The sequence below is a fragment of the Solanum tuberosum genome, unplaced genomic scaffold (genome assembly GCF_000226075.1).
Source record: "Solanum tuberosum cultivar DM 1-3 516 R44 unplaced genomic scaffold, SolTub_3.0 scf00356, whole genome shotgun sequence".
Lineage (NCBI taxonomy): Eukaryota > Viridiplantae > Streptophyta > Magnoliopsida > Solanales > Solanaceae > Solanum > Solanum tuberosum.
This window is the reverse complement of record NW_006239279.1, coordinates 178,399-206,103: the sequence shown is the minus strand read 5'-3', so window position 1 is coordinate 206,103 and position 27,705 is coordinate 178,399. Positions and strand designations below refer to the sequence as shown.

The 27,705-nt window shown below is 36.4% G+C and overlaps 2 protein-coding genes across 2 annotated transcripts; both read right to left on the bottom strand.

Moving 5' to 3' along the window:
* Positions 1–11,946: 11,946 nt before the first annotated feature.
* On the bottom strand, positions 11,947–12,375 carry LOC107063423 (uncharacterized mitochondrial protein AtMg00240-like). Its single transcript, XM_015315298.1, has one exon. The coding sequence runs from the start codon at positions 12,373–12,375 to the stop codon at positions 11,947–11,949; it is 429 nt and encodes a 142-aa protein (XP_015170784.1).
* Positions 12,376–20,592: 8,217 nt separating this feature from the next.
* LOC107063422 (basic salivary proline-rich protein 1-like) lies at positions 20,593–21,970 on the bottom strand. The gene is made up of 2 exons (XM_015315297.1): positions 21,949–21,970; positions 20,593–21,863 (listed from the first exon to the last, which is right to left on the bottom strand). Exons 1-2 carry the CDS (start codon positions 21,968–21,970, stop codon positions 20,593–20,595), a joined length of 1,293 nt encoding a protein of 430 aa, XP_015170783.1.
* Positions 21,971–27,705: the final 5,735 nt, after the last annotated feature.

Sequence of the window (27,705 nt, the reverse complement as noted above, 5' to 3'; positions counted from 1 at the left end):
CAAATGGTGGAAGTTAGTATCTTTAGTGACAGAGCCCGCAACGACAAGACGTGGTCCTCACAATGATAGAGGTAGGGGAAGGGGAAGGGATAGAGGAAGAGCAATACCCATCAGAGGTGACGCTCAAACTGGGAATGTACCAAGAGAAACGACCCCACCATATTCTAAGATCCCGTGGATGAAGAGGTTGAGATAGAGATTGAGGATGAGAACGAGGTTGAACTAGAGGTGAGAGAACCTACTTGTATACAGGTCTCCCCTCTATGGAAATTGGAGTGGTTCAACAAGTGTTAGGTTTTCTTAGTGGGTTGGAAGGTACTAGAGCAACTCCCACGATGCAGGCTACTCCAGTTCCAATCACTCATCTTATTTTTACTATGGTCCCTAAAATAGATGGTTCCTTGTGCACTAGTTCCCTCTTTAATCTACTATTTGGTCTATGATTAATATGGTATTAAACATGAGATGCAAACCAAGTTATTGAAGCTTAAACCTCCCGTGTTCCATTATTCTGAGAGTGAGGATGCTTTTGAGTTCATCTTTGACTATTATGAGAGGCAACATAAGTTTGGTATTGTGCAATAGCGGGGGGGGGGTGAGTTTGTTACTTTTCAGCTTTAAGATGAGGCGAAGAAGTGGTGGAGAGCTTTTGTGGAATGTCGATCATCAATCTTTTCTCCACTGAATTGGACACACTTTCATGCTCTATTTCTAGAGAACTCACACCATAAGAGATAGGAAGAAGGATGAGTTTATGGCTCTTGAGCAAGGCGACATGATTTTGCCTGCTTTTGAGGCTAAGTTTCATGCATTGTCCAGTTATGCTACACAGTTGGTCATTTCAGAGGAGGAGAGGATTCTCTTATACGTCAAAGATTTAAATTTTGAGTTGCAAGTTTTGTGTGTGAAAATGACCTCTCCAAGTAGGATCTTCAATGAGGTGATTGATTTTGTGAAAAAAGTAGAGGGCGTTCGACAAGATGGACAATCCAAGACTTTGTTGAAGAAGTCTAGGAATGTTGGAAACTACAGTGGTTCATATTCTAACGTTTCCAGCTAACAGATATTTTCAGCTTATTTGATTTAGTCAGCTATCCCCGCTTCTACAGGTGATCAAAAGGCTTCTTATGTATCATTCAATAGGCCATCACTTGATCATGGTTGTTTCCATAGTGATAATTTAGGGAAATTTAAGAAATAATGCATCATAGATCAATAATTAATCAGGTTAAGTAGTACACTATAGCAATGGTCCGAGCGGATGGAGGAAATAATGGTAGAGCACGTCCACATAGAAGGTGAGAAGATAATAAAAAAGGACGTGAATGCTAAGGTAATGCTAATAGAGAGATAGAGAAGCGGCACAACCCAGAAAGGAGGTTTCCTATAATTATGTTAGAGCTTAGTGTTATGTATTTTCGGGAAGACCAGAAGCTAAGGCATCAAACACTATGATAACATGTACTATTCTTGTCGATGACTTGATGACTACTATGCTATTTTATCTAGGTTCTAGTTATTCCTATGAGTCTGTTAATTTTGCTCAGGGACTTGAATTGATTTGTTATACCCTCGATGCCCATATCTATGTTGTTACCCCTATTGGAAAGTTTGTAGTAGTAACTACATGTATTGTAATTGTTCTGTGTTGTTTATGGGCCTAAAGACTTGGGTAGATTTAGTCATATTAAATATGCTACAATTTGATGTTATCTTTGGTATGACTTGCCTTACTTTGATGTATTTAATTGTAATGCTAAAACAGTGGCTCTAGAGATCCTAGGTAAGGAAAGGTTAAAGTGGGAAGGGGTTTACAAGCCTAAGCCATTAAATATCATATCTTTCCTTTGGGCTAGAAAATTAGTAGGTTAGGGTTGTTTGGTGTATTTGGCTCATCTTCAAGATATTAGAGTTCCCTTCTATTGAGTCCATTCCCATGGTTTTAGAATTTGTTGAGGTGTTTCCTACATACCTTCCTGTTAAGCCTCCACATAAGGACATAAAGTTTTGTATTGACTTGGATCTAGGAACTCTCCCAATTTTATCTCTCTTTATCATATGGCTCCGACAGAGTTGAGAGAACTCAATACTCAACTTCAGATATTGCTTGATAAAGTATTTTTCTATCCTAGTGCTTTTCCTTGGGGTTCCCCTGTGTTGTTTTAAAAAAAGAAAGATGGTAGCATAAGAATGTGCATACATTAATGGAAATTGAATAAGGTTACCATCCAAAATAAGTACCCCTTGCCTTGTATAGATGATTTTTTTTGGCCAGTTGCAGAGTCCTTTCGTCTTTTATGTGCTTGAATTAAGATCAAGGTACCATCAGTTAAAGATTAGACTTGAAAATATACCTAAGAAAACTTTCAGGACTCGATATGGGGTATTATGAGTTCTTGGTGATATCATTTGGATTGATTAATGCGCCTAAAACATTTATGAGTTTGATGAATGGGGTGTTCAAATCATTCTTGGATTCTTTTCTGATTGTGTTTATATATGATATCTTGAATAACTCCAAGGGAAATGAGAAGAAAGTAGACCACCTTGATATTATTTTAGGTATCCTAGGGAAATATAAATTGTATGCTATATTCTCTAAGTGTGAATTCTAGTTACACTTGGCTGCCTTTATCGGGCAAGTGGTTTAGAAAGAAGGGGTCATTGTAGATCCCAAAAATATTGAGGCAATTAAGAATTGGGTATGGCCTAACTCCGTGACAAAAGTTAGGAGTTTCGTGGGAATTGCTAGCTACTACTGTAGGTTTGTGAAAAATATTGCTTCTATCGTTGTACATTTGACCAGGTTAAGTAATTTGGGTACAAAATGCCACTCTCGATGCAGATGGTGTGCTTAATTTTAGAGAAAGGATTTACGTTCCTCTTCTTGGTGACTTGATCCAGAGTGTGTTGGAAGAGTCTCATGGTTCACGGTATTCAATTCATCCATGTGTAACTAAGATGTAAAGGTATTTGATGCTACTTTATTGGTGGCCTAGGTTTAGGTTTGGGCACCCTATCTTTGTTTAACTTTGGATCCGGAGCATTGGAAGAACCTTGACTAGAAAACCTTTGTCAGAACTTACAACAACCATGTCCATCGGACCTTTAATGTGAATAGTCACCATCACCAGTCTTTGCCCTCTTTGTCTCTCTAGACTTTTCCTTAAGTTTTTTCTCTTCAATTTGTAGAGCATGAATCATTAGATGAGAAATGTCCATTTCCTTGATGATCATGGCGGTATGACGTTCCTTAACCACCAATTCAGACACACCCAAAACAAACTTGTTCATCCTTGCCCTAGAGTCGGCAACCATAATAGGATCATACTTAGACATTTGTGTGAACTTCAAGGTATACTCCATCACATTCATATTCCCTTGACGAAGTTTAATGAATTCAAGTACCTTTTACTCCCTAATCTCAAGGGTAAACAATCTATCAAGGAAAGCAACCTTAAGTTTTTTCCAATCAAGATGACCCGCATCAACCATCCTCTCTTCCTTCTATTAGTTGAACCAAACTTGAGAAACACCCTTATGTTGATAAGTCGTTGATTTTATCTTTTCAACTGGCGTCACTCCCATGATCATCAACACCTTGTATACCTCATCAATAAACTCTTGAGGATATTCCTCAACCTTGGAACCATGAAACTCCGGGAGATTCATCCTAGTGAAGTCTCACTCTAATTGTCATTGTATCCACATTTGGGCTCACAGGGACCACAGTCTCCCTATTGGCTTGGGACATCATGGCTTGAGCCAACACTTGAAAAGTATCCCTAAACTTTGCATTAGTCACTTGCTTGGCCAAAGGGTCGGCCGAAACTCGTGGAGCTTCTTGAGGAGGTTGAGGAGCTTCTCATTCCACATTCTCATTCAAAATCCTCCTAACATATGCTCTTCAATGAGTCATATCCTAAAAATCATCAGATAAGGATTAAGAGAGAGACATATAGAGTTACACTATACCGCATAACTTTAGAATGATGAAAGAAGTGAAATTTCCTAAACATCTTATAGCCTCTTATTAATAAACTAGTTTCACGACACGTGCGTTGCACATGTATATCAAATTATACATTATACAATATTGTAAAATATAATTAATATTACTAAATTAATTTTTTTTAGTAAATAATTATAATTGAAAGAACATAGGACAAGTGATTATAAATGATTAATAGAGATTGTCATAGAGTTACTTGTTTTTGAGATCAAAATGACAAGATATCATTGGAACTTTTCCAAATATATTCAAAGTTTAAATATGAGGAGAAAGTGACATTTCTTTAGTAGCATTGTTTTTTACTTCAGTCAATATTGTAAACAAATTTAACCAACAAAATAGAAATAAATATCAATTTAAAAAAGGTCACCAATAGTCATTCCTTTTGAGGTTATGACCATAAATGATGGACACCATTTAAGTACAATGTTTCTCTTAATTATCATACTTGAAATTTAATATGTGCATGACACTAATAATGATTACTATAAATATTTGATATTTTATCTCTATACATAATATATCTTTTGAAAATATTATTACTCAATTAATATTTGAGTAAGTCTATCATAGAGAGGTAGTTTTACAAAAAAAAGTATACTTCTATAGTGAATGTTAACTCTGTTATAATTCGAATGTTGTAGAGATAAAAAATGTAACATCGAAAATTAAATCTAAAGAAAATTAGGGGGCAACAATGAAATGTTGTTATAACAAATGATGGTTAAATACACGTTTGAGTGTATGTAAAATATTTAGATTGATCAATTTCAGTAGCATAATTTAATTTTGATATATCAAAACATCACCTATTGTGAAAAATATTTCATTTCTTTAAGTTTCTACCTTATATATGCAAAATTGTAGTCTTCTCCTCTCTTTTTTTTTTGTCACATGCATATCATATAATTATTGGATAATGAAAGTATCAAGTATCTTATATAAATTGTATCGTGATATAAAACATTAAAAAATTTCGATAAAAAAATAACAGATGAATAAAATTAAAAATATTACTGATAGAATCTTTAATTTGATTTAAGATCATTTAATGATCAATCACCATTTTCTTATCTATTTTTATATAGCTAGCAAAGAGTGTATGTTGCGACATAACATTTTATCAGATTGAAATGAATACAAAATATAACAGAAAATTCATACTTAAAAATTTCCATACACATTATAAATAAATAAAATTTTTATATATGGAACAATTCATAGTCAATGAAGAAGGAACAAGAAAATATATGTGCATGCTATATTCACTCTAGTATTCCATTTGTTGAAATCTCTTGGCACCAACACTTTACTTTCTCCATTTATTTTTACTTACATTTCTAATAATTCAATGGACTACATTGATGCCCGCTGTTTTAAGAAAATTAAGAAGAAACTTCTTCAATTGAGGGTAAAAGAAAAAAAAAATGTAAAAATAAAGAAGAAATATCTTACCTCAATCATGTGCTTTTTTCGTTTTTTTTATTACTACTGTCTCCCACAACTTAATCTATTAAATTTATTAGAAAAAATGATTCACGATGTGTATATTCGTCACTTTTCACTCCTTATGTTAACACACATTATTATATTCTCTCTCGAATCAAAACACAAAAGAAATTAATTAAAGAATCAAAACAAGAAAATGAAATGAAAATCCCCTTACAATATATATATATATATAAAAAAGTTTTTTGTGTGAAGCAAAGTTCACAATCAATTGCACATTTCCCTGTTCTCTTCATTTCTTCTTTAATAGAAAGTCAATACTTAAATTCCAATGATTAGAGCATCGGCGAAACAAATCAACGGATTAGTGATGAATCATTTATGAAACTTTTAAATGATATTAAATTGTCATAGAAAATAGATCCTCAAGAATTTATAAGGAGTGAATGATTGTGATTTATGACCGAAGAAAGATAAAGGTTGAAATTGTTGTGACTATTCATAGGAAATAAGTACTTTTTTAATAAATAAAATATGTCGGTTAATTAAAAGTGTATTAATGTTCTAAATTGATACAAATAATATTGAAGTATGTATGTGAAGAAAATTATAAGAGGAAAATACGAGTATGAATTGATGAATAATTATTTACAAATTCACACTCTTTCTTATGTAGTACCTCGAATTTCGTTGAATTTCGAACTTACACTTACGATTTTTAAGAAGAAAAAAGGTAGCAAACTTAAAAAAAACCCGTAGTTTAAAAATGAGAGAAAACCCCTCTATTTATAGCAAACATATAGTAGTATGACTGGGTGTTAGTTGCGCCTTATCAAAAAAGTCACAACCCTTTAAAAAAGGCACTGCTCATTGGAAAAGTCACAACCCTTTGAAAAAATTACAACTTATCAGAAAAGGCACAACCCTTTGGAAAAGTCACAACCCTTTGAAAAAATCACAACCCTTCTGAAAAGTCACAACTCATCGGAAAAGTCGAAACCCATCAAAAAGTCTCAACCCTTTGTAAAAGTCACAACTCATTGGAAAAATCACAACCCTTTAATGTGAGAAAAATATCTACTTATAATATAATACATAATACAAGTAATTAAATATAAAAATAAATAAATTGAATATTCTAAATTTGGGGTATTATAATAATTCAACATTCATGTTTGGGAGTTCATGCTTTTAAGATAGTATAAATAGATATATCATTGTTAAATACTTTTACGAGTTCCTGTATTTATAATAGACATCCTAATGTCATTTATATTATCTAAAAACTTCTTTAATTAGCAAGGAATACACATGCAATGCATGTGACCCAAAACTAGTAATAGCGACATTCCCATGATGTCTCATACAAAGTCAGATTTGTATCATTTGTTGTGATTGACCATGATAATTTAAATTGAAAAACTACATTTATACTTTTTTTAATGCATCGAAACTATGTGATACTATTTCATTACTTTTTCTAACTTTAATTTATACTTAATATATTAATGAAAAGAGATTGTTTACATGAAAAATTAGAGCTAGAGAGGAACCTGTTTATGTGTGTACACAATAGTAAGAGTAATATTACAGATTTTCGATCGATACTGTCTAAAAATTCCGATAAATGCACAACACTAGAGTAAACTTACTACATGATTAAAACATACTCCCTACTAGCTGATATTAATTTATTTAACCACTTCTTTCTTAGAAAATAAATGGCTCATGTTCTTTGCCTTGGAAAAATAAATAAACAAAGCTTTGACAAATATAAGTTGATGTAAATAAACAAAGCTTTGGTAAATATAACTTGACATAGAAAAGCATGCAATCAATAGATTAAAAAATAAAATAAGAGACTACAACTTGATAGAAAAAGAAGGACAGTATTTCAATCAAACACAAGTAAATACTAAGTGAGTAATCTTGGAGAGACCAAACTTTCTGTAAAAGCAAACAGATTCTGAAGGATACCATGAGGCAATAATGTAAATGGACCTCTCTGTGTTCTATATGTGTTTTTCCCAGATTCACGATGTAAGCACCAGAATAACACTTCAGTAACTGCAAATCTATATTTTGGTGAAGCTATACATATACCAGGATCTACTATAGAAAATATTGTATACCAAGATTCCTCAATACCATAAACTTTCATCACCCATAACATAAAAGTGTGTTTCCCCTGAATATACACATTAGTATAAGCACACAACATTCCATCCAGTACTGAAATGCCAATATTAATGCTGCTCAAGCTTATTTTCTTTGGTAATGATATTTCTCCACACACTTCATGAGAAATATCAAATGAAACCACAAAATAATGTTTTTAAGTATCAACCCAATGAAATGAACCATGTAGAAATGCCAATGAATGCATACCATGCAGCATAGGGTAAATGTCACGAGGATGTTCAATAATTTTTCTCCAAAAGCCACTTTTCAGTGCGAGAACTTCACCAGGTACTTTGTTATGATCACTTACACCATTGGGAATTTGAAGGATTTTATAATCATTAATGGTCAAGTCAAAACACATTCCCAAACATGAAAATTCCTCCATTAGAAATTCTAGAGTGGGAAGAACAATCGATTCTCCGGCAGAGGGATTCCATAGAAAAAGTATTTAGCGTTCAACACTATTTTCATAAACCTTGATAATAACCAAACCGTCACAACAACAGTAGACTATGCAATGTTGTGGCTCAATATTTAATGGGCAATTCAGTTCCCGTACATTCTCTACTAGTTGAACCGATGATATCGAACAACAATAAATGGAAAATATAGACTTCTTAGGGCACATTTTGTAGAACAAATTTTTTTGTGAAACTTTTGTCCTTTTTGGCATGAGTGAGACTCTTCATATTAAAATACGAATCATCAATTAGTGTACCCCAAAATTTTGAAATACACTTGAATCGAAGAAGACACCTAACAGGTAACCTAGAGAGGATTTCCACAAGTATATTCTCTTCAGAGTAAACATTCATGACCTAGATAGACAAGAAAATTCTATCACACACCTTTAAGTATTGAAAAATTGTATAATTACAACCAAAAGTTTTAAAATAATAAACGAGAAAGCTTTTTAATTTATTTTATCTACTATTACCAAAAAAAATAGAGTATTAAAAAATTATAAAATTTTAACAAGAAAAAATTTAAGTCCTTTGGCAGTTGAAACATGAGAGAGAAACTAATAAGACAACTACTTTAAGAAATTCTAAATATTCAATGTTTCAATGAAGGCATAAACTGGTATAAGGATCATATATTTTTCACCTATCATTTTTTTGTAGCGTGACTTTAACATTTTTGTGGTTGAAACAATTAATGCTTGGAAGCGTTGCATTCTTGTTCTACTACAATTTACCCGTAGGTGTGTGTTTGGTATGAAAAAAATAATTAAATCTTAGGCTTGTATATTTATTTTATCCACTTTGTTTCACAATTATCATAGGTAAAAGGATTTAGTCCTTGCAAAATAAATGATGATGCTATTCTCTTTCACGGAATGATAGAACCTAAATAGAGAAAATACACATTTTATCCATAGAAATAGAGCACACATAGATATTAAGTCAAACCAACAACAAATTGAATAAATAAACTTTATTGGTAACATGTGAACTCACTTGTTCGTGATCAATAATATTCATCATTTTTTCTTGCTTTGATGGTTCCACAACTCTTGATCCTGAATTTACAAAATTGGATGAAATTGACTTAAGTTATCAAAAATAACAAACACATACATAAAATAGAAAGAAAAAAAAGCAAATACCTCTGAGAATTTAATTGAAAATATTGACTTGTTGTTCAGATGTTTATCTACCATCTTTATTTAATTTGAATGCTTGTTTGCCTTATTTATAAATTGGTTATAGTTATTTATGGAAGAAACATAAATACATTACCAATAAAAGAAATTTTCATAATCTACCTAATAGATACCGTCCATTAAAAAATAACACTATAGATTGCTTTCCATAAAACCATTATTCAATATCTAAATTTATATTATTTAATAAAATATATTTATCGATTATTTGATACAAATTAATCTTCTAGTCGTAACATGGTTATTCACTATCGAGTGTTTATATTATTAAAATATTGGATTTTCTTGTTCCATTTAGCAAGAACACATGTCATACAATGTCATATATTAAAATAATATATATTAAATGAATTGTTTTTTCATGGAACTCATAGTCAAAGGAAAAAATAATTTTGTCCATACTTTTTGTTTACAGTTTTATCTTTCCTTATAGTAAATTTATAATCATTTTGTTCAACCTAGTTATATAAGAGTTTGTTTATAATTAAGGTAGGCATGTATACACACACGATATAAATCACATTATGCATGTTCTAATAAAAAAAATTAAAATTATTTATATCTTGTATACTACACGGTATAAATTATATATAATAAATATTATTATATAATAAAATGAATAAATCACGTATGTTATTTGGATTATAAATACATTGTATTATTGATGTGTATTTGAAACACTCATTATTAGATAAGCTTGCAAGAAATTTATATAGCAGTTTTTGTTCTTTAAAAATAGAAGTCTATTCATTTCTTTTAAATGAACTACCTATTCGATAAATATGTAATTGGATAAGCATGCATTATGGTAACCTTGTAATTGAATAAGCTTGCAATTGGTTAAGATTGCAATTGGATAAGCTTACAATTAAATAACATCTAATAGGATGAGCTTGAAATTGAAGAAGATTAGAATCAAGTTGTCAACTTGTAAGTTTCTACACAGTAGCCTCTATTATCTAATAAATAGGAAGTAAATTCAATTTATTTGTACATTAAATTAAAATTGAATCATATATCATAAATCAAGTCCATTCAATTTGTAAGTTGAGGTCTTTATTTTATTACTTTTGCAATATACTATTTACCTGTGCTCTTCTTATGTTTCCATATATATTCTTCATTTTGGAAATATAGTAAGTAGTGTTTGATTACAAGATGATAAGAGATATTAGAGACTGAAGAAATGTTTCACTACGACGATAATATTAAGGAATAGGATATTCCAATTATGTTACAAAAAGAATAGTGTCATTCCATCTATACACGAGCTTCAAAGGATGTGATGAGTCAAAGATTTTGACTCATTTGAGGCCTTTTTAGTTCAACAATTAGTGTCCTTAATGCCTTTTTAAGTTAATATCTAATGATTTATTGTGTTTTGTAGTTATGAAGTCTCAAGGACAAAGGCAAGGATGAATCACACAAAAAGAGGCTAAAACAATGGAAAAAATAGCAAAATCGTAATATCGATTCTCGCCAAAAGGCACCCGGCGAATCACTGAATTTGCTAGATCTTGCCAAAAATGACAGTCTTTGGCTCAAATACTCAAGATAGGTTGGTGAGAAGAAGAGCTAAACGACGACTCACCAAACTCAATCGGTGAACTAACAAGTGCTCGCCGAAAGTTACAGTACATTTAACCCAAGTTTAAGGATAAAAAGGTGAGATTGGATGATAATCGGCGACTTGTAAAATATTAATGGTGAACTCCATCGAGCTCAACAACTATGGTTCAAACACCTGAAGCCCGAAACCAAGAAAGGCGAGAAGAAGAACAAGTCGGCAAAAATGACTTACATTGAAAACTAAGGAATTTAATGAAGCTTTTGCTAATTTGTGGGAACTATAATAGCCGAAAGGAAAAAAAATAAAAAAATTTGGCTCATAGAATGGGATCTGAAACTTTTCTGTACAGTATAGTAGAAAACTTCTATATTTTAGTTTGAGAAAAAACTTGTAACTCATAATTTTTAGGATTTTGGAAGTGGGTCTCTTTAATTGAAGTTGTTGGAGTTCTTTGACTGAACTTCAACTCTATAAACAAAAATAAAGGCTAGAACAAGAGAAGAAAATATTTTTTGGTGGAAAGATGATCGTTAATTGAACTGAAATACAGAAAAAATAAAATAACTAAAGCCTATATCTAAGCAACTACTTTGCACATGATTGCATGATAAACAAACACTTAAAAATAGCAATTTAACTCCTATAAAACAACAACTAACTTAAAATATTGAAGATGGCTAAAAAGTAGGAGAAAATCCAGCATCTTCTATTGACTAATTACTGCAGTAATTGAGGCAATTAATCAACACTCCTCCTTGCTTCAGTTGCTGCAAATTTCAAGTCTTTCTCGGAGAAATATGAATATGCTCCTTGGCAAGGCTTTGATAAAAATATCAAGATCTGTCTTGCAGTACTTTAACCCAACATATCCTTCTTTCTGCACGTTTCTGAAAAAGAATAATTTGATATTGAAATGCTAGGTTTTTCCATGAAAAAACTGGATTATTTGAGATAGCAATAGCTGCTTGATTATCCACAAACACCTCTGTGCAATTTTCTTGCTTTAAATTCATGTCAAGTAGCACTTTTCTAAGCCATAAGGCTTGATTGAAGCAGTTGTTGCTGCTATGAATTCAGCTTCAGCCATTGATTGTGCAACAATCTCTTGCTTCTTAGAACATCAAGAAAATACTCCTGAACAAAGATTAAAACAACAACCAGTTTCATGTCATCGGAAGAGCCACCCCAATCACTACTAGAATACCCCTGCAACACATACTTCTTATTCGCATAGAGCTTGATTCCAAAATTCAATGTTCCTTTAACATATCTTATCACCCTTTTAGCTGCTCTAAAATGAGTGTCAGCTGCACAATTACTAAATCTAGATAGAAGACTTACAACATATAAAATGTCGGATCTAGTTGCAGTAAGATACATGAGACAGCTAACCAAACTCCTGTAAAGAGTCTCATCCACATTTTCAGCTTCATCATTCTTACTCAACTTCTCCTTCAGACACATTGGAGTAGCTGTCTCTTTGCAATTTTCCATTTAGAACTTTATCAAAATGTCTTTTGCATACTTCTTTTGACAGATGAACACTTCATTTTGCTCTTGCTTGATTTCCATTCCCAGAAAATACACCATTTCTCTCAAATCTGTCATCTTAAAAGTATGTTGCATATCTTCTTTAAATTTCTTGACAAGTTCATTATTAATTCCAGTAACCAGTAGATCATATACATATAGTGAAATAACAATAAAATTAATATCATCGCCTTTAATGTAGAGAGTAGCTTCACTGAGGCATTTTCTACAGCCCAATTGAACCAAATGCTCATCAATCATACTGTACCAAGCTCTTGGTGTCTGCTTTAGTCCATATAAAGTTGTTTTGTGCTGATACACTTCATCTTCATGCCCTGTGACTGCGAATCCTTCAGGTTATTCAACATAAATTTCCTTCTCAAGAAAGCCATTCAAGAATATAGATGTAACATCCAACTGAAACACTTTCCAACAATTTTATGCAGCTATAGCCAACAATAATATGATGGTTTCTAATCTAGCAACAGGATCAAATGTATCAGAAAAATCAATACCAAAAAATTGAGAATACCCCTTTACAACTAGTCCTGATTTGTGTTTGTTGATAGAGCCATCTGCATTTTACTTGGTTCTGGAAATCCACTTCACTCCTATGACTTTCCTGTCTTCAGGTCTTTTCACAAGTTTCCATGTCTGATTCTTCTCAATCATGGTGAATTCCTCCTTCATTGCAACTCTCCATTTTGAATCTTTCTCTTCTTCCGAAAAATTTGTTGGCTCAAGAACAACCACATTGCATCTCCGATAGATATCAGAGAGAGATCATGTACCTCTTACCGGGATATCATCCACCAATTCATCTTCTTTCAGCTGAATGTACTTTGATCTGGAATGAATGTTGGTTCTACTTCTTTCCAGTTCCATTGTTCATCTTCCATGAAATACACATCTCTACTTATCAGGATTTTCCTTGTATGAGGTTGGAAAATCCTGTAAGCCTTAGAAACAGTGTTGTAACCCACAAATATTCCAGCTTCCGCCTTTTTATCCAACTTATTTCTTTTAGCCTGTGGCACATATGTAAAGCACAAACATCCAAACACTTTGAGATTTTTCAAAAAAGGTTTTTAAGAATTGGGTAATTGTAGATCCCCAAAATGTTGAGGCAATTAAGAATTAGGTATGGCCTAACTCGGTGACAGAAGTTAGGAGTTTCGTGAGACTTGCTAGCTACTACTGCAGGTTTGTGAAGAACATTGCTTTTATCGTTGTACATTTGACCAGGTTAAGTAAATGGAGTACAAGATGCCACTATCGATGCAGATGGTGTTCTTACTTTTAGGGAAAGGATTTGCGTTCCTCTTCTTGGTGACTTGATCCAGAGTGTGTTGGAAGAGTCTCATGGTTCACGGTATTCCATTTATCCATGTGTAACTAAGATTATACGGATTTGAGGCTACTTTATTAGTGGCCTAGGTTTAGGTTTAGGTACCCTATATTTGTTTAACTTTGGATTCGGAGCATTGGAAGAACCTTGACCGGAAAACTTTTATCGGAACTTAGAACAACCATGTCCATCGGACCTTGAATGTGAATAGTAACCATCACCAGGCTTTGCCCTCTTTGTCTCTCTAAACTTTTTCTTAACTTTCTTCTCTTCAATTTGATGAGCATGAATCATTAGATGAGAAGTGCTCATTTCCTTAATGATTATGCTGGTATGACGCTCCTTAACCACCAATTCAGACACACCCAAAATGAACTTGTTCATCCTTCGCCCTAGAGTCGGCAACCATAGTAGGACCATACTTACATAATTGTGTGAACTTCAAGGTATACTCCGTCACACTCATAATCACTTGACGAAGGTTAATGAATTAAAGTACCTTTGACTCCCTAATCTAAAAGGTAAAGAATCTATCAAGGAAATCAACCTTAAGTTTTTCCCAATCAAGAGGACCCACATCAACCACTCTATCTTCCTTCTATTAGTTGAACCAAACTTGAGCAACACCCTTATGTTGATAAGCGGTCGATTTTGCCATTTCAACCGACGTATGCTAGAAAGACCAGATTATGAAAAATCAGAAGTTGCAAGTGCTACCAATGGGGACCACCCACAGACCGTAGGTGGGGATCGTGGTTCGCCACCTGTAGCCCTCCCCAGAAACCCAAATAAACTCAACCAAGGGTCGACCCTTGCCAGGACCCACGAACCGTAGGTGGGACCATAATGGTCGAGGGCCATGGTTCAGGCCCCCAACTTTTAGCTCCCAGACGCCAACTGACACCCTTCCAGGATGGACCGTCGGTTAGTCCATGGTCAGTCGGTGACTTTGGCAGATTTTATGTTAGGGTCATTTTGGTCTTTTGCCTATGTGTTGGACACCTAAACTACGTCAGTTAACCCCTAAACTACGTCGTTTTGGTCTGTTTTAGTCTAGTAACTTAATCAGACTTTACCTTAAGCAATTCATTCACCAAAAACTCAGAAAAAATTTAGAGAAAAAAGGAGAAAAGAGTCAACCTAGCCCTCTCCAAGAACGCAACAAGTTTCCTTCAGTTCCAGCCCAGAAATCGAAATATTTCTTCGTGGAATTCGTCACCAGGTATATGGGATTTCACCGGTGGATTCCTTTCATCCATTAGGTCCCTAGATTTTAGTCAGAATCTTGATTTCCTAAATATTGCTTAGACCTAATGTTTCTAGAACTTCAGATAATTGTTGTGATTTAGCTGTTAGAATACTCCAAATCAGATTATCATGATTTTGTAACAATGTTGCTTTGTTTCTTCCATCAAATTAAGAACCCTATATGTGTTGATTTGTTTAATTCATGAATTACACTTTGCTAGGCTAGTTTATACAAATATACATGCATTAGTTTTTAAATGTTTCATTATCAGTACTTAATGTTACATTTTCAGTACTTAATGTTACATTTTTCAGTTAGCATGTCAGAATGTCAAGCTATCCATTTATTTCAGTTATGTTATTTTTTATACATAATATTAGGAGTAGGCTTAATACCGAGTTGGACTAGGGTCAGTGTAATGACCCATAAAATGAATAGGTGAGACTAGAGCCTAATGACTGTGTGTTTGAGTTGTTGTGGGGTTTCAAGTGGTAGAATGTTGCCCCGAGCTTAGGTTAAGGTGTTTAGGAGTTAAATGTCAAGGTACGACTTCTCAAGGACCACCCTAGGGGTCCTTGAGGAGGACCCTAAAGCCTAACCCCCAAAACCCCAAGAAACCAAAAATTTGTCCAAGTATAATGACCTACAGATGGGGACCTACACCCCGTAAGTCCATCCACATCCCGTAGATGGCCTCCGTAGGTCAAGGCCGCCAAAACCAAGTTGCATCCATGATCCACAAAGTGACAGCATGGTCCGTGACCCCACCCACGGTCCGTGGGTGGGGTCTGTAGGTCAGGCCTGGAAATGTTGTTTGGGTTCGGCCAAGTATAGGTTGTTTTGGTAAAATCCCCTTATAGTTGGTTGAGTAATTGGACGGTTTTTATTGGTTTATTACGATATTTTAAGGGTTTATAAAGTATTAAAACACAATGTCAACTCATTATTTCAAAACCCAAAATACAAACCTCCCCTCCCCTCCAAAAGTTCTCTCTCTAGAAACCTCGATTGGAGGTGAAGGATTCAAGCTCTCAAGGTCAAGTCTTCATCTTTTTCAAGCAATTTTGGTGGATTTATTCCCTAAAATGTATGGTAGTCTTCATCCTTGACTTAGTTTCTTTCAAGGATCCAATTTCAAAAGTGATTTCAAGTCTCCAATGTTTCCCCAAACACCCTAGTTTTTAATCTTGGCATGGGTTCGAATCCAAACGATTTTCAAAGGTTTTATTGCATTGAATTATGAATGAGTTATGGATTTAAGGATTAATTAAGATGATTTCTTCCTTGAACCCAGGTTTTTACCAAATTCTTATGTTGTGAATTGTGAATGGGAATTGATTGATCTTGAAAGTATGTTGAATTGTTTATATTTATATTGAAATAGTGATTGAAGCATGTCAATGTCCTTATCTATTGTAGTATCTTCGATTTATGGATTGACGTTGGTTCATCGTCTTGAAATGAAAGTTCATGAAGTATTATGTACGATTATGATGTGAGGTATATGTGTGTGATCTCAATGAAAGTGTTATGATGATGTTTAGAATGTAATTGTGTTATTATTGAATGTTATTTCTCAATTAACACCTATGAATGATGAGGTTATATGTGAAAGGTTATTCTCACATACGCACACTCATGAATGACTAATGAATGAAGTTTCTATGATTATGTTAATGATGATGGGTTGATTGAAATGCTATTCTCAATTGTACTCTAATGAATGATAATGACAAGTTGTGAAGGGACTTTCTCACTATATGGGATTCTTAGTTGAGAGGATCTTCTCATCTTTGAATCTATGAGTTATCCAATGAATGAATGATAGGTTTGAGATGGATGCCCTCATGTGTGGCAGGGTATCCAGTACCAATCTCTTATCCCATAATAATGAACTAATGTAATGAACGTCAAGTACTCCGTGAGGAAAAATGCTAAGAACCAAGTGGATATGGATTGAGATGGATGCCCTCACGTGAGTTGAGACGGGGTATCTATTAGCAATCTCCATATCCCGTAAGTATGTGCCCACATAGGATATTAGCTAGTGGATCCACCTAAGCTAAAAAGTAATTGTCCTACCTTAGGCAAGTAAGAATCCCTTATCTGGTGATGGTGACACTGGTATTCCATAAATTGCTCACATGGTCTATGCCGATTAAGGCTTACCCCTAAAAAGAATGTTAATGAACTATGGATTCTCAAGGATATACTATTAAGTATGGGTGGTAGTATGGGATGCCATCTATGCATTGCACAAGTAGACTTTGAGGGTAGTAATGGTATGTTCCTTTATAATGTTAAATGAATGAATGTTCTCTTATGTTGATGTTAATGGAGAATGTTGATCTAATGTCCAATGAATGAAGGTGTTCTTAATGAAGCTAATGACAAATGTTTACTTATATGCTTAAATGAGATGATGTATGCTATACTTTGATTGTACTATGGGTTACTTCCTTGTCATGAATTATTGTTTATGAATCTGCCTTTTCTAGGGTGGGTTTAAAGGAGTACTTAGTGTGATTAGTAGTATGAAATGCTACTCATACATTGCACAAGTATGACTTAGGGTTGTCCTAGATGTTGGTCCTAATGTGATGATATGACTTATGAAATGTTTATGTCTCTTATGTATGAGTATTGTGTGAAGATGGAAAGGTTAAATGGTAAGATCACTTTTGGTGACCTTAATGTGGTACTTAGTGTGGATGGTGGTATCAGACGCTATCCATACATTGCACAAAGTATAGCTTGAGGGTTACTTGAGGTGAATGCTTAATGTGAAGGTAATGGTTTATATGTTAATTATGTCTCTAATGTGATGAAATGACTTGTATGCTGGTTATGTTTGTATATTATGCCTCTTACGCTTATGTTCATGAAGTTTTCTCAAAATGGCATATATCATGACTTTCAAATAAAATATCCATTTTAAGCATGTGTTTGCATGGCTATCATACTCAGTACTTAATTGTGCTAACCCATATTTTCTTTACCTTTATGAAGTGTAGGGATTGGTACTCAATTTGATTCTCACTAGTTGAAGCTTGGACTTGAGATTCTTCCAAGGCAAAGTGATATGTCCTCATAGATCGAGGACAATAGTTTAGATGTTTCTTTTCTTTCATGTAATAGACAATTGTTGGTCTTTTGATTTTAAAGGACCGTGTCCCTATTTTAGTTTTAAGATGTTGTTTTAGATGGCCATGTGAGACGATAGACTTCCGCTATTTTTGAATGTTTTAAATGAGTATTTTGATTGTATGGTTTTAAAGAAAGTTTTACTTCCACACCATTTTCCCTATATCTAATGTTATGAATGATATGAGGATTGTATGAGACTTTTCGGAGTCTTATAGACCATGTCACTTCAGGGGTGTAGGCTCGGGTCGTGACAAACATGATATCAGAGGACAAAATTTTGGAATGGTTTTTAGTATTGATGTCTCAGAAGCCACGTCTTGTAGAGTCTTGTTCATCGGTGCTAGTCGTGACACATCTATGAGCGAGAGGCTTTAGGACGTTGGGAAGTTACACTTCTTTAATTATTCTTAAAGTCGTGCCTTAGAGCTTAGCTCTATAAGTGTCCTTTTCCTAACTCTTCTCTTGTGATTATAGGAGATGAATACAAGGGTTAACCCTAGAAGGATGGAAGATGAGAATGTGAATGAGGGAGTTCCTCCCCAAGTTCCTCAAGGTGGCCAAGTTCCTCAAGGCAGTCAAGTTTCGGTGGATCCCCCGGCCATGACTAATGAAGAAATTAGGTCGGCTTTTCTAAACTTAGCCCAATCCATGACGGCCTAAGCTAAGAGGGAGGTTAGACCTAGAGTGAATGCTAATGAGAGTACTATGGCTTTGAGATTGAGGGAATTTTCTAAGATGAATCCTCCCGAGTTTCTAGGTTCCAAAGTTGAAGAAGATTCCCAAAGGTTTGTTGATGAGGTTTGCAAGACACTTAGTTCTATGGGGGTATCTTCGTAGAAGAAGGCGGAGCTAGCCACCTACTAACTAAAAGATGTAGCTCAAATTTGGTATGAATAATGCAAGTGTGAGAGCCCAAGAGGAGCGGGTCCCGTAAATTAGGAGGTGTTCAAAGAAGAATTCCTTGATAGGTTTTTCCCCTTAGAGTTAGGGGAACAAAAATAGGTAGAGTTCATGAAACTTTGTCAAGTGGGTATGAGTGTGAAGGAGTATTCTCTTAAGTTCACCCAACTATCCAAATATGCTCCAACTTTAGTGTCAAACTCGAGGGCTAGAATGAATAAGTTTGTGATGGGAGTGTCCGATTTGGTGGAGGAAGAATGTCGTACGGCAATGCTCCACCATGATATGGATATTTCATGGCTCATGGTATATGCTCAACAAATTGAGGAGACAAAACTTAAAAAAATGAATAAGGTGGCAAAAAGGGGTAGGCCCGATGAACAAGGTCAACCAAGGTCCAAAAAGAGGTTCTACAACAAAGATTCCCCAATGGTCAACAATGATAGGGTGTCTAGACCTAATTCCCAAGAAGGAAAAGGAAATGGCTCTTCGTTTGAAAGATCAAAATGTGCCAAGTGTGGGAAGCAACATTTAGGTAAGTGTCTTACCGGCACGGATGGTTGCTTTGGGTGTCGAAAGAAGGGTCATTAGATGAGAGATTTCCCAACACTCATGGAAAAAGAGAGAGAGACCAACCAAGCTTCTCATGATGGCCCTGATCCTAATGCTCCAAAGAAAAATCATCTATATGTGCTTCAAGCTAACAAGGACAAAGGATCTAATTCAGATGAAGGCACCGGTAAGTGGTAGTTCATTATAGTTGTGAATGTTGTGATGAGGTCCTTTTGTTGTTTTCATGTTAGCCTTAGTTTCATTTACTCCTAAGTGGGGGATAGTTTGTTGAATAGTAAGGTTGTTGAGAGTTTTGATATCGTTATCTCTTCCCTTCTTTTCTTATTCAAGCTTGACAGCAATAGTTCCTTGTAGCTTATTTCATGTTTTGGAGTCATAAGTGATTATTTGTATCCATGGTCTCTTTATGTTATGCATGTTCTTGATAAGTTTATGTTTAAATGAGAAATAGAATTTTCATGAATTATGTTTCTCATGTTGATATGCATTTAGTATGAGTTGCCTAAATGCTTCATGAGGTGAATTATTGAACATGCCTAAATGTCCTTTTAAGAGAAAATTCATAATGTGCTTAATAATGTTATGATGAGCATGATTTGAGCTGGAGAAGGTAATTCCTCCAACAAAATGAAAAATGTTGAAGTTATGAAGCATAATGAGTTTGTAGATGTAGTTCTTACCTTTTTTGTGTTTCATTAAGCTTATTGATGTGGAGTTGATGTTTCCTCCTAGCTTTGTGCATTTGTTTAAGATGTTGCATGCATGATGGGATGCTAATCTTGAGTCATTGACCCCTTAATGCGTTTAAAGTGTCATTAGAAGATGAATGTTCCCAAGTGGGGTATCATGTAAGAACCCTTAAAATGAATAGGTGAGACTAGAGCCTAACGGTTGTGTGTTTGAGTTGTTGTGGGGTTTCAAATGTTAGAATGTTCTCCCGAGCTTAGATTGAGGGGTTTAGGGGTTAAACGTCAATGTACGACTCCTGAAGGACCACCCTGGGGGTCCTCCTGAAGGACCACCCTGGGGGTCCTCCTGAAGGACCACCCTGGGGGTCCTCCTGAAGGACCACCCTGGGGGTCCTCCTGAAGGACCACCCTGGGGGTCCTCCTGAAGGACCACCCTGGGGGTCCTCCTGAAGGACCACCCTGGGGGTCCTCCTGAAGGACCACCCTGGGGGTCCTCCTGAAGGACCACCCTGGGGGTCCTCCTGAAGGACCACCCTGGGGGTCCTCCTGAAGGACCACCCTGGGGGTCCTCCTGAAGGACCACCCTGGGGGTCCTCCTGAAGGACCACCCTGGGGGTCCTCCTGAAGGACCACCCTGGGGGTCCTCCTGAAGGACCACCCTGGGGGTCCTCCTGAAGGACCACCCTGGGGGTCCTCCTGAAGGACCACCCTGGGGGTCCTCCTGAAGGACCACCCTGGGGGTCCTCCTGAAGGACCACCCTGGGGGTCCTCCTGAAGGACCACCCTGGGGGTCCTCCTGAAGGACCACCCTGGGGGTCCTCCTGAAGGACCACCCTGGGGGTCCTCCTGAAGGACCACCCTGGGGGTCCTCCTGAAGGACCACCCTGGGGGTCCTCCTGAAGGACCACCCTGGGGGTCCTCCTGAAGGACCACCCTGGGGGTCCTCCTGAAGGACCACCCTGGGGGTCCTCCTGAAGGACCACCCTGGGGGTCCTCCTGAAGGACCACCCTGGGGGTCCTCCTGAAGGACCACCCTGGGGGTCCTCCTGAAGGACCACCCTGGGGGTCCTCCTGAAGGACCACCCTGGGGGTCCTCCTGAAGGACCACCCTGGGGGTCCTCCTGAAGGACCACCCTGGGGGTCCTCCTGAAGGACCACCCTGGGGGTCCTCCTGAAGGACCACCCTGGGGGTCCTCCTGAAGGACCACCCTGGGGGTCCTCCTGAAGGACCACCCTGGGGGTCCTCCTGAAGGACCACCCTGGGGGTCCTCCTGAAGGACCACCCTGGGGGTCCTCCTGAAGGACCACCCTGGGGGTCCTCCTGAAGGACCACCCTGGGGGTCCTCCTGAAGGACCACCCTGGGGGTCCTCCTGAAGGACCACCCTGGGGGTCCTCCTGAAGGACCACCCTGGGGGTCCTCCTGAAGGACCACCCTGGGGGTCCTCCTGAAGGACCACCCTGGGGGTCCTCCTGAAGGACCACCCTGGGGGTCCTCCTGAAGGACCACCCTGGGGGTCCTCCTGAAGGACCACCCTGGGGGTCCTCCTGAAGGACAAAGCTTAACCCCCTAGACCCCAAGAAACCAAAAATCTTCCCAAGTGCGGCAACCTACGAATGGGGACCTACGCACCGTAGGTCCATCCACGCCCCATGGATGGCCTCTGTAGGTCAAGGCCCCCAAAACCAAGTTGCAGCCATGATCCACGAAGTGACAGCACGGTCTGTGACCCCACCCACAGTCCGTGGGTGGGGGTCCGTAGGTCAGGCCTGCAAAAGTTGTTTGGGTTTAACCAAGTGGAAGGTGGTTTGGTAAAATCCACTTTTAGCTGGTTGAGTTATTGGATGGTTGTTCTTGGTTTATTACGATATTCTAAGGGTTTTTAAAGTATTAAAACACAATTTCAACTCATTATTTCAAAACCCATAATACAAACCTCCCCTCCTCTCCAAAAGGTCTCTCTCTAGAAACCTCCATTGGAGGTGAAGGATTCAAGCTCTCAAGGTCAAGTCTTCATCTTTTTCAAGCAATTTTAATGGATTTATTCCCTAAAACAGATGGTATTCTTCATCCTTGACTTAGTTTCTTTCAAAGAGCCACTTTCAAAAGTTATTTCAAGTCTCCAATGTTTCCCCAAACACCCTAGTTTTCAATCTTGGCATGGGTTCGAATCCAAACGATTTTCAAAGGCTTTATTGCATTGAATTATGAATGAATTATGGATTTAAGGATGAATTAAGATGATTTCTCCCTTGAACCCATGTTTTTACCAAATTCTTAAGTTGTGAATTGTGAATGGAAATTGATTGATCTTGAAAGTATGTTGAATTGTTTATATTTATATTGAATTAGTGATTGAAGCATGTCAATGTCCTTATATATTTTAGTATCTTAGATTTATGGATTGATGTTGGTTCATAGTCTTGAAAGGAAAGTTCATGAAGGATTATGTATGACTATGATGTGAGGTATATGTGTGTGATCTCAATGAAAGTGTTATGATGATGTTTATAATGTAATTGTGTTATGATTGAATGTTATTTCTCAATTAACACCTATGAATGATGAGGTTATATGTCAAAGGTTGTTCTCACATACACACACTCATGAATGACTATTGAATGAAGTTTCTATGATTATGTTAATGATGATGGGTTAATTGAAAGGCTATTCTCAATTTTTCATCTAATGAATGATAATGACATGTTGTGATAGGACTTTCTCACAATATGGGATTGTTAGTTGAAAGGATGTTCTTATCTTTGAATCTATGAGTTATCCAATGAATGAATGATGGGTTTGAGATGGATTCCCTCATCTGAGTTGAGGCGGGGTATCTAGTAGCAATCTCTTATCCCATAATAATGAACTAATGTAATGAATGTCAATTACTCTGTCGGGAATAATACTAAACACCAAGTGGATATGGATTAAAATGGATGCCCTCACGTAAGTTGATGCGGGTTATCTATTGTCAATCTCCCTATCCCATAACTATGTGCCCATATAGGATATTAGCCAGTGAATCCACCTAAGCTTAAAAGTAATGGTCCTAGCTTAGGCAAGTAAGAATCCCTTTTCCGATGAGGGTGACACTGGGATTCCATGAATTGCTCACATGGTTTATGTCGGTTAAGGCTTACCCCCACAAAGAATGTTAATGAACTATGGCTTCTCAATAATGTACTATTTAGTATGGCTAGTAGTGTGGGATGCCATCTATGCATTCCACAAGTAGACTTTTTTAGAGTAGTCATAGTGTGTTCCTTTATAATGTTAAATGAATGTGCTCTTATGTTGATGTTAATGGAGAATGTTGATCTAATGTCTAATGAATGAAGGCATTCTTAATGAAGCTAATGACAAATGTTTACTTATATGCTTAAATGAAAATATGTATGCTATACTTTGATTGTACTATGAGTTACTTCACTATCATGAATTATTGTGTATGAATGTGCCTTTTCTAGGGTGACTTCAAAGGAGTACTTAGTGTGAGTAGTAGTATGGGATGCTACTCATACATTGAACAAGTATGACTTAGGGTTGTCCTAGATATTGGTCCTAATGTGATGATATGACTTATGAAATGTTTATGTCTCTTATGTATGAGTATTGTGTGAAGATGGAAAGATTGAATGGTAAGGTCACTTTAGGTGACCTTAATGTGGTACTTACTGTGGATGGTGGTATGGGACGTTTTACATACATTGCACAAAGTATAGCTTGAGGATTACTTGAGGTGAAGGCTTAATGTGAAGGTAATGGTTTATAAGTTGATTATGTCTCTAATGTAATCAAATGACTTGTATGTTGGTTATGTTTGTATATTATGTCTCTTATCCTTATGTTCATGAAGATTTCTCAAAATGGCATATATCATGACTTTCAAATAAAATGTCTGTTTTAACCATGTGTTTGCATGGCTATCATATTTAGTACTTAATTGTGCTAACCCATGTTTTCTTTACCTTGATGAAGTGTAGGGATTGGTACTCGATTTGATTCTCTCTAGTGTAAGCTATGACTTGAGATTCTTCCAAGGCAAAGTGGAATGTCGTCATAGATCAAGGACAATTGTTTAGATGTTTCTTTTCTTTCTTGTAATAGAAAATTGTTAGTCTTTTGATTGTAAAGGGCCGTGTCCCTATTTTAGTTTCAAGATGTTGTTTTAGATGGCCAAGAGAGACGATAGACTTCCATTATTTTCGAATGTTTTAAATGAGTATTTTGATTGTATGGTTTTAAATAAAGTGTTAATTCCATACCATTTTTCTTATATCGATTGTTATGAATGCTATGAGGCTTGTATGAGACTTTTCAGAGTCTTATAGACCATGTCACTTATGGGGTGTAGGCTCGGGTCGTGACAAATATGGTATTAGAGCACAAGATTTTTGAATGGTTATTAGGATTGATGGCTCACAAGCCACGTCTAGTAGAGTCTTGTTAATCGGTGTGAGTCGCGACACATCTTTGAGCGAGAGGCTATAGGACGTTAGGAAGTTACACTTCTTTTATTATTCTTGAAGTTGTGCCTTAGAGCTTAGCTCTATAAGTGTCCTTTTACTAACCCTTCTCTTATGTTTATAGGAGATGAATACAAGGGCTAACCCTAGAAGGATGGAAGAGGAGAATGTGAATGAGGGAGTTCCTCCCCAAGGTCCTCAAGGTGGCCAAGTTTCTCAAGGCAGTCAAGTTCCGGTGGATCCCCCGGCTATGACCAATGAAGAAATTAGGTTGGCTTTTCTAATTTAGCCCAAGCTATGATGGCCCAAGCTAATAGGGAGGTTGGACCTCGAGTGAATGCCAATGAGAGTACTATGGCTTCGAGATTGAGGGATTTTTCTAGGATGAATCCTCTCAATTTTCTAGGTTCCAAAGTAGAAGAAGATCCCCAAAAGTTTGTTGATGAGGTTTGCAAGATACTTAGTGCTATGGGGGTGTCTTCAGAGACGAAGGTGGAGCTAGCCGCCTACCAACTAAAAGATGTAGCTCAAATTTGGTATGAATAATAGAAGGGCAAGAGGCCAAGATGAGCGGTACCTATATATTGGGAGGTGTTCAAAGACGCATTCCTTGATAGGTTTTTCCCCTTAGAGTTGAGGGAACAAAAATAGGTAGAGTTCTTGAACCTTTGTCAAGGTGGTATGAGTGTGAAGGAGTATTCTCTTAAGTTCACCCAACTATCCAAATATGTTCTAACCTTAGTGTCAAACACGAGGGCTAGAATGAATAAATTTGTGATGGGAGTGTCTGGTTCGGTGGAGGAAGAATGTCGTACGATAGTGCTCAATCATGACATGGATATTTCAAGGCTCATTGTATATGCTCAACAAATTGAGGAGACGAAACTTAAGAAAATAAATAAGGAGGCAAAAAGGGCTAGGCCTGATGAAAAAGGTCAACCAAGTTCCAAAAAGAGGTTCTACAACCAAGATTCCCCAATGGTCAACAACGATAGGTTGTCTAACCCTTATTCCCAAGGAGGAAAAGGAAGTGACTCTTCTTTTGAAAGATCTATATGTGCCAAGTGTGGGAAGCAACATTTGGGTAAGTGTCTTGCTGGCACGGATGGTTGCTTTGGGTGGGGAAAGAAGGGTCATAAGATGAGAGATTTCCCAACACTCATGGCAAAAGAAAAAGAGACCAACCAAGCTTCTCATGATGGCCCAGATCCTAATACTCTAAAGAAAAATAGTTTCTATGTGCTTCAAGCTAACAAGAACAAATTAGCTAATTCAGATTAAGGCATCAGTAAGTGATAGTTCCTTATAGTTGTGAATGTTGTTTAGAGTTTCGATATCCTTATCTCTTTCCTTCTATTCATATTCAAGCTTGAGACCAAGAGTTCCTTGTAGCTTATTTCATATTTTGGAGTCATGAGTGATTATGTGTGTCCATAGTCTCCTTATATTATGCATGTTCTTGATGAGCTTATGTTTAAATGAGAAATTGAGTTTTCATGAATTATGTTCCTCATGTTGATTTGCATTTAGTATGAATTGTCTATATGTTTCATGAGGTGAATTGTGTAACATGCCTGATTGTGCTTTTAAGAGAAATTGCATATTGTGCTTAATGATGTTATGATGAGCATGATTTGAGTTGGAGAAGGTAATTCCTCCAATGAAATGAGAAATGTTGAAGTTAATGGGAATTGATTGATCATGAAAGTATGTTGAATTATTTATGTTTATATTGAATTAGTGATTGAAGCATGAAAATGTCCTTATCTATTGTAGTATCTTCGATTTATGGATTGATGTTGGTTCATAGTCTTGAAAGGCAAGTTCATGAAGGATTATGTATGATTATGATGTGAGGTATATGTGTGTAATCTCAATGAAAGTGTTATTTTCATGTTGAGAATGTAATTGTGTTATGATTGAATGTTATTTCTCAATTAACACCTACGAAAGATGAGGTTATATGTGAAAGGTTATTCTCACATACACACACTCATGAATGACTAATGAATGAATTTTTTATAATTATGTTAATGATGATGGTTGATTGAAAGGCTATTCTTAATTGTACGCTAATGAATGATAATGACATGTTATGAAAGGACTTTCTCATAATATGGGATTCTTAGTTGAAAGGCTATTCTCATCTTTGAATCTATGAGCTATCCAATGAATGAATGATGGGTTTGAGATGGATTCCCTCACGTAAGTTGAGGCGGGGTATCTAGTAGCAATCTCTTATCCCATAATAATGAACTAATGCAATGAATCTCAAGTACTCCATAGGGAAACTGCTAAGCACCGAGTGGATATGGATTGAGATGGATGCCCTCACGTGAGTTGAGGCGGGGTATCTATTAGCAATCATGTGTCCCATAACTATGTGCCCACTTAGGATATTAGCTAGTGGATCCATCTAAGCTAAAAATAAATGGTTCTACCTTAGGCAAGTAGGAATCCCTTATCCGGTGAGGGTGACACCGGGATTCCATGAATTGCTCACATGGTCTATGTCGGTTAAGGCTTACCCCCACAAAGAATGTTAATGAACTATGGCTTCTCAAGAATGTACTACTTAGTATGTGTGGTAATATGGGATGCCATCTATGCATTACACAAGTAGACTTTGAGAGTAGTCATGGTGTGTTCCTTTATATTGTTAAATGAATGAATGTGCTCTTATGTTGATGTTAATGGAGAATGTTGTTCGAATATGTAACGAATGAGGGTGTTCTTAATAAATCTAATGACAAATGTTGACTTATATGCTTAAATGAGATGATGTATGCTATACTTGGATTGTACTATGAGTTACTTCCTTGTCATGAATTATCGTGTATGAATGTGCCTTGTCTAGGGGGCCTTCAAAGGAGTACTTAGTGTGAGTAGTAGTATGGGATGCTACTTGCACATTGCACAA

Bases quoted from the DNA above. Each gene is read 5' to 3' on its own strand.
- LOC107063422 (XM_015315297.1), bottom strand. From the start codon at position 21,970: ATGGGGCGTGGATGGACCTACG. The intron at 21,864-21,948 runs GTGCGTAGGTCC...TTTGTCCTTCAG, and splicing joins GGGGCGTGGATGGACCTACG to GAGGACCCCCAGGGTGGTCC.
- LOC107063423 (XM_015315298.1), bottom strand. From the start codon at position 12,375: ATGGAAAATTGCAAAGAGACAGCTACTCCAATGTGTCTGAAGGAGAAG.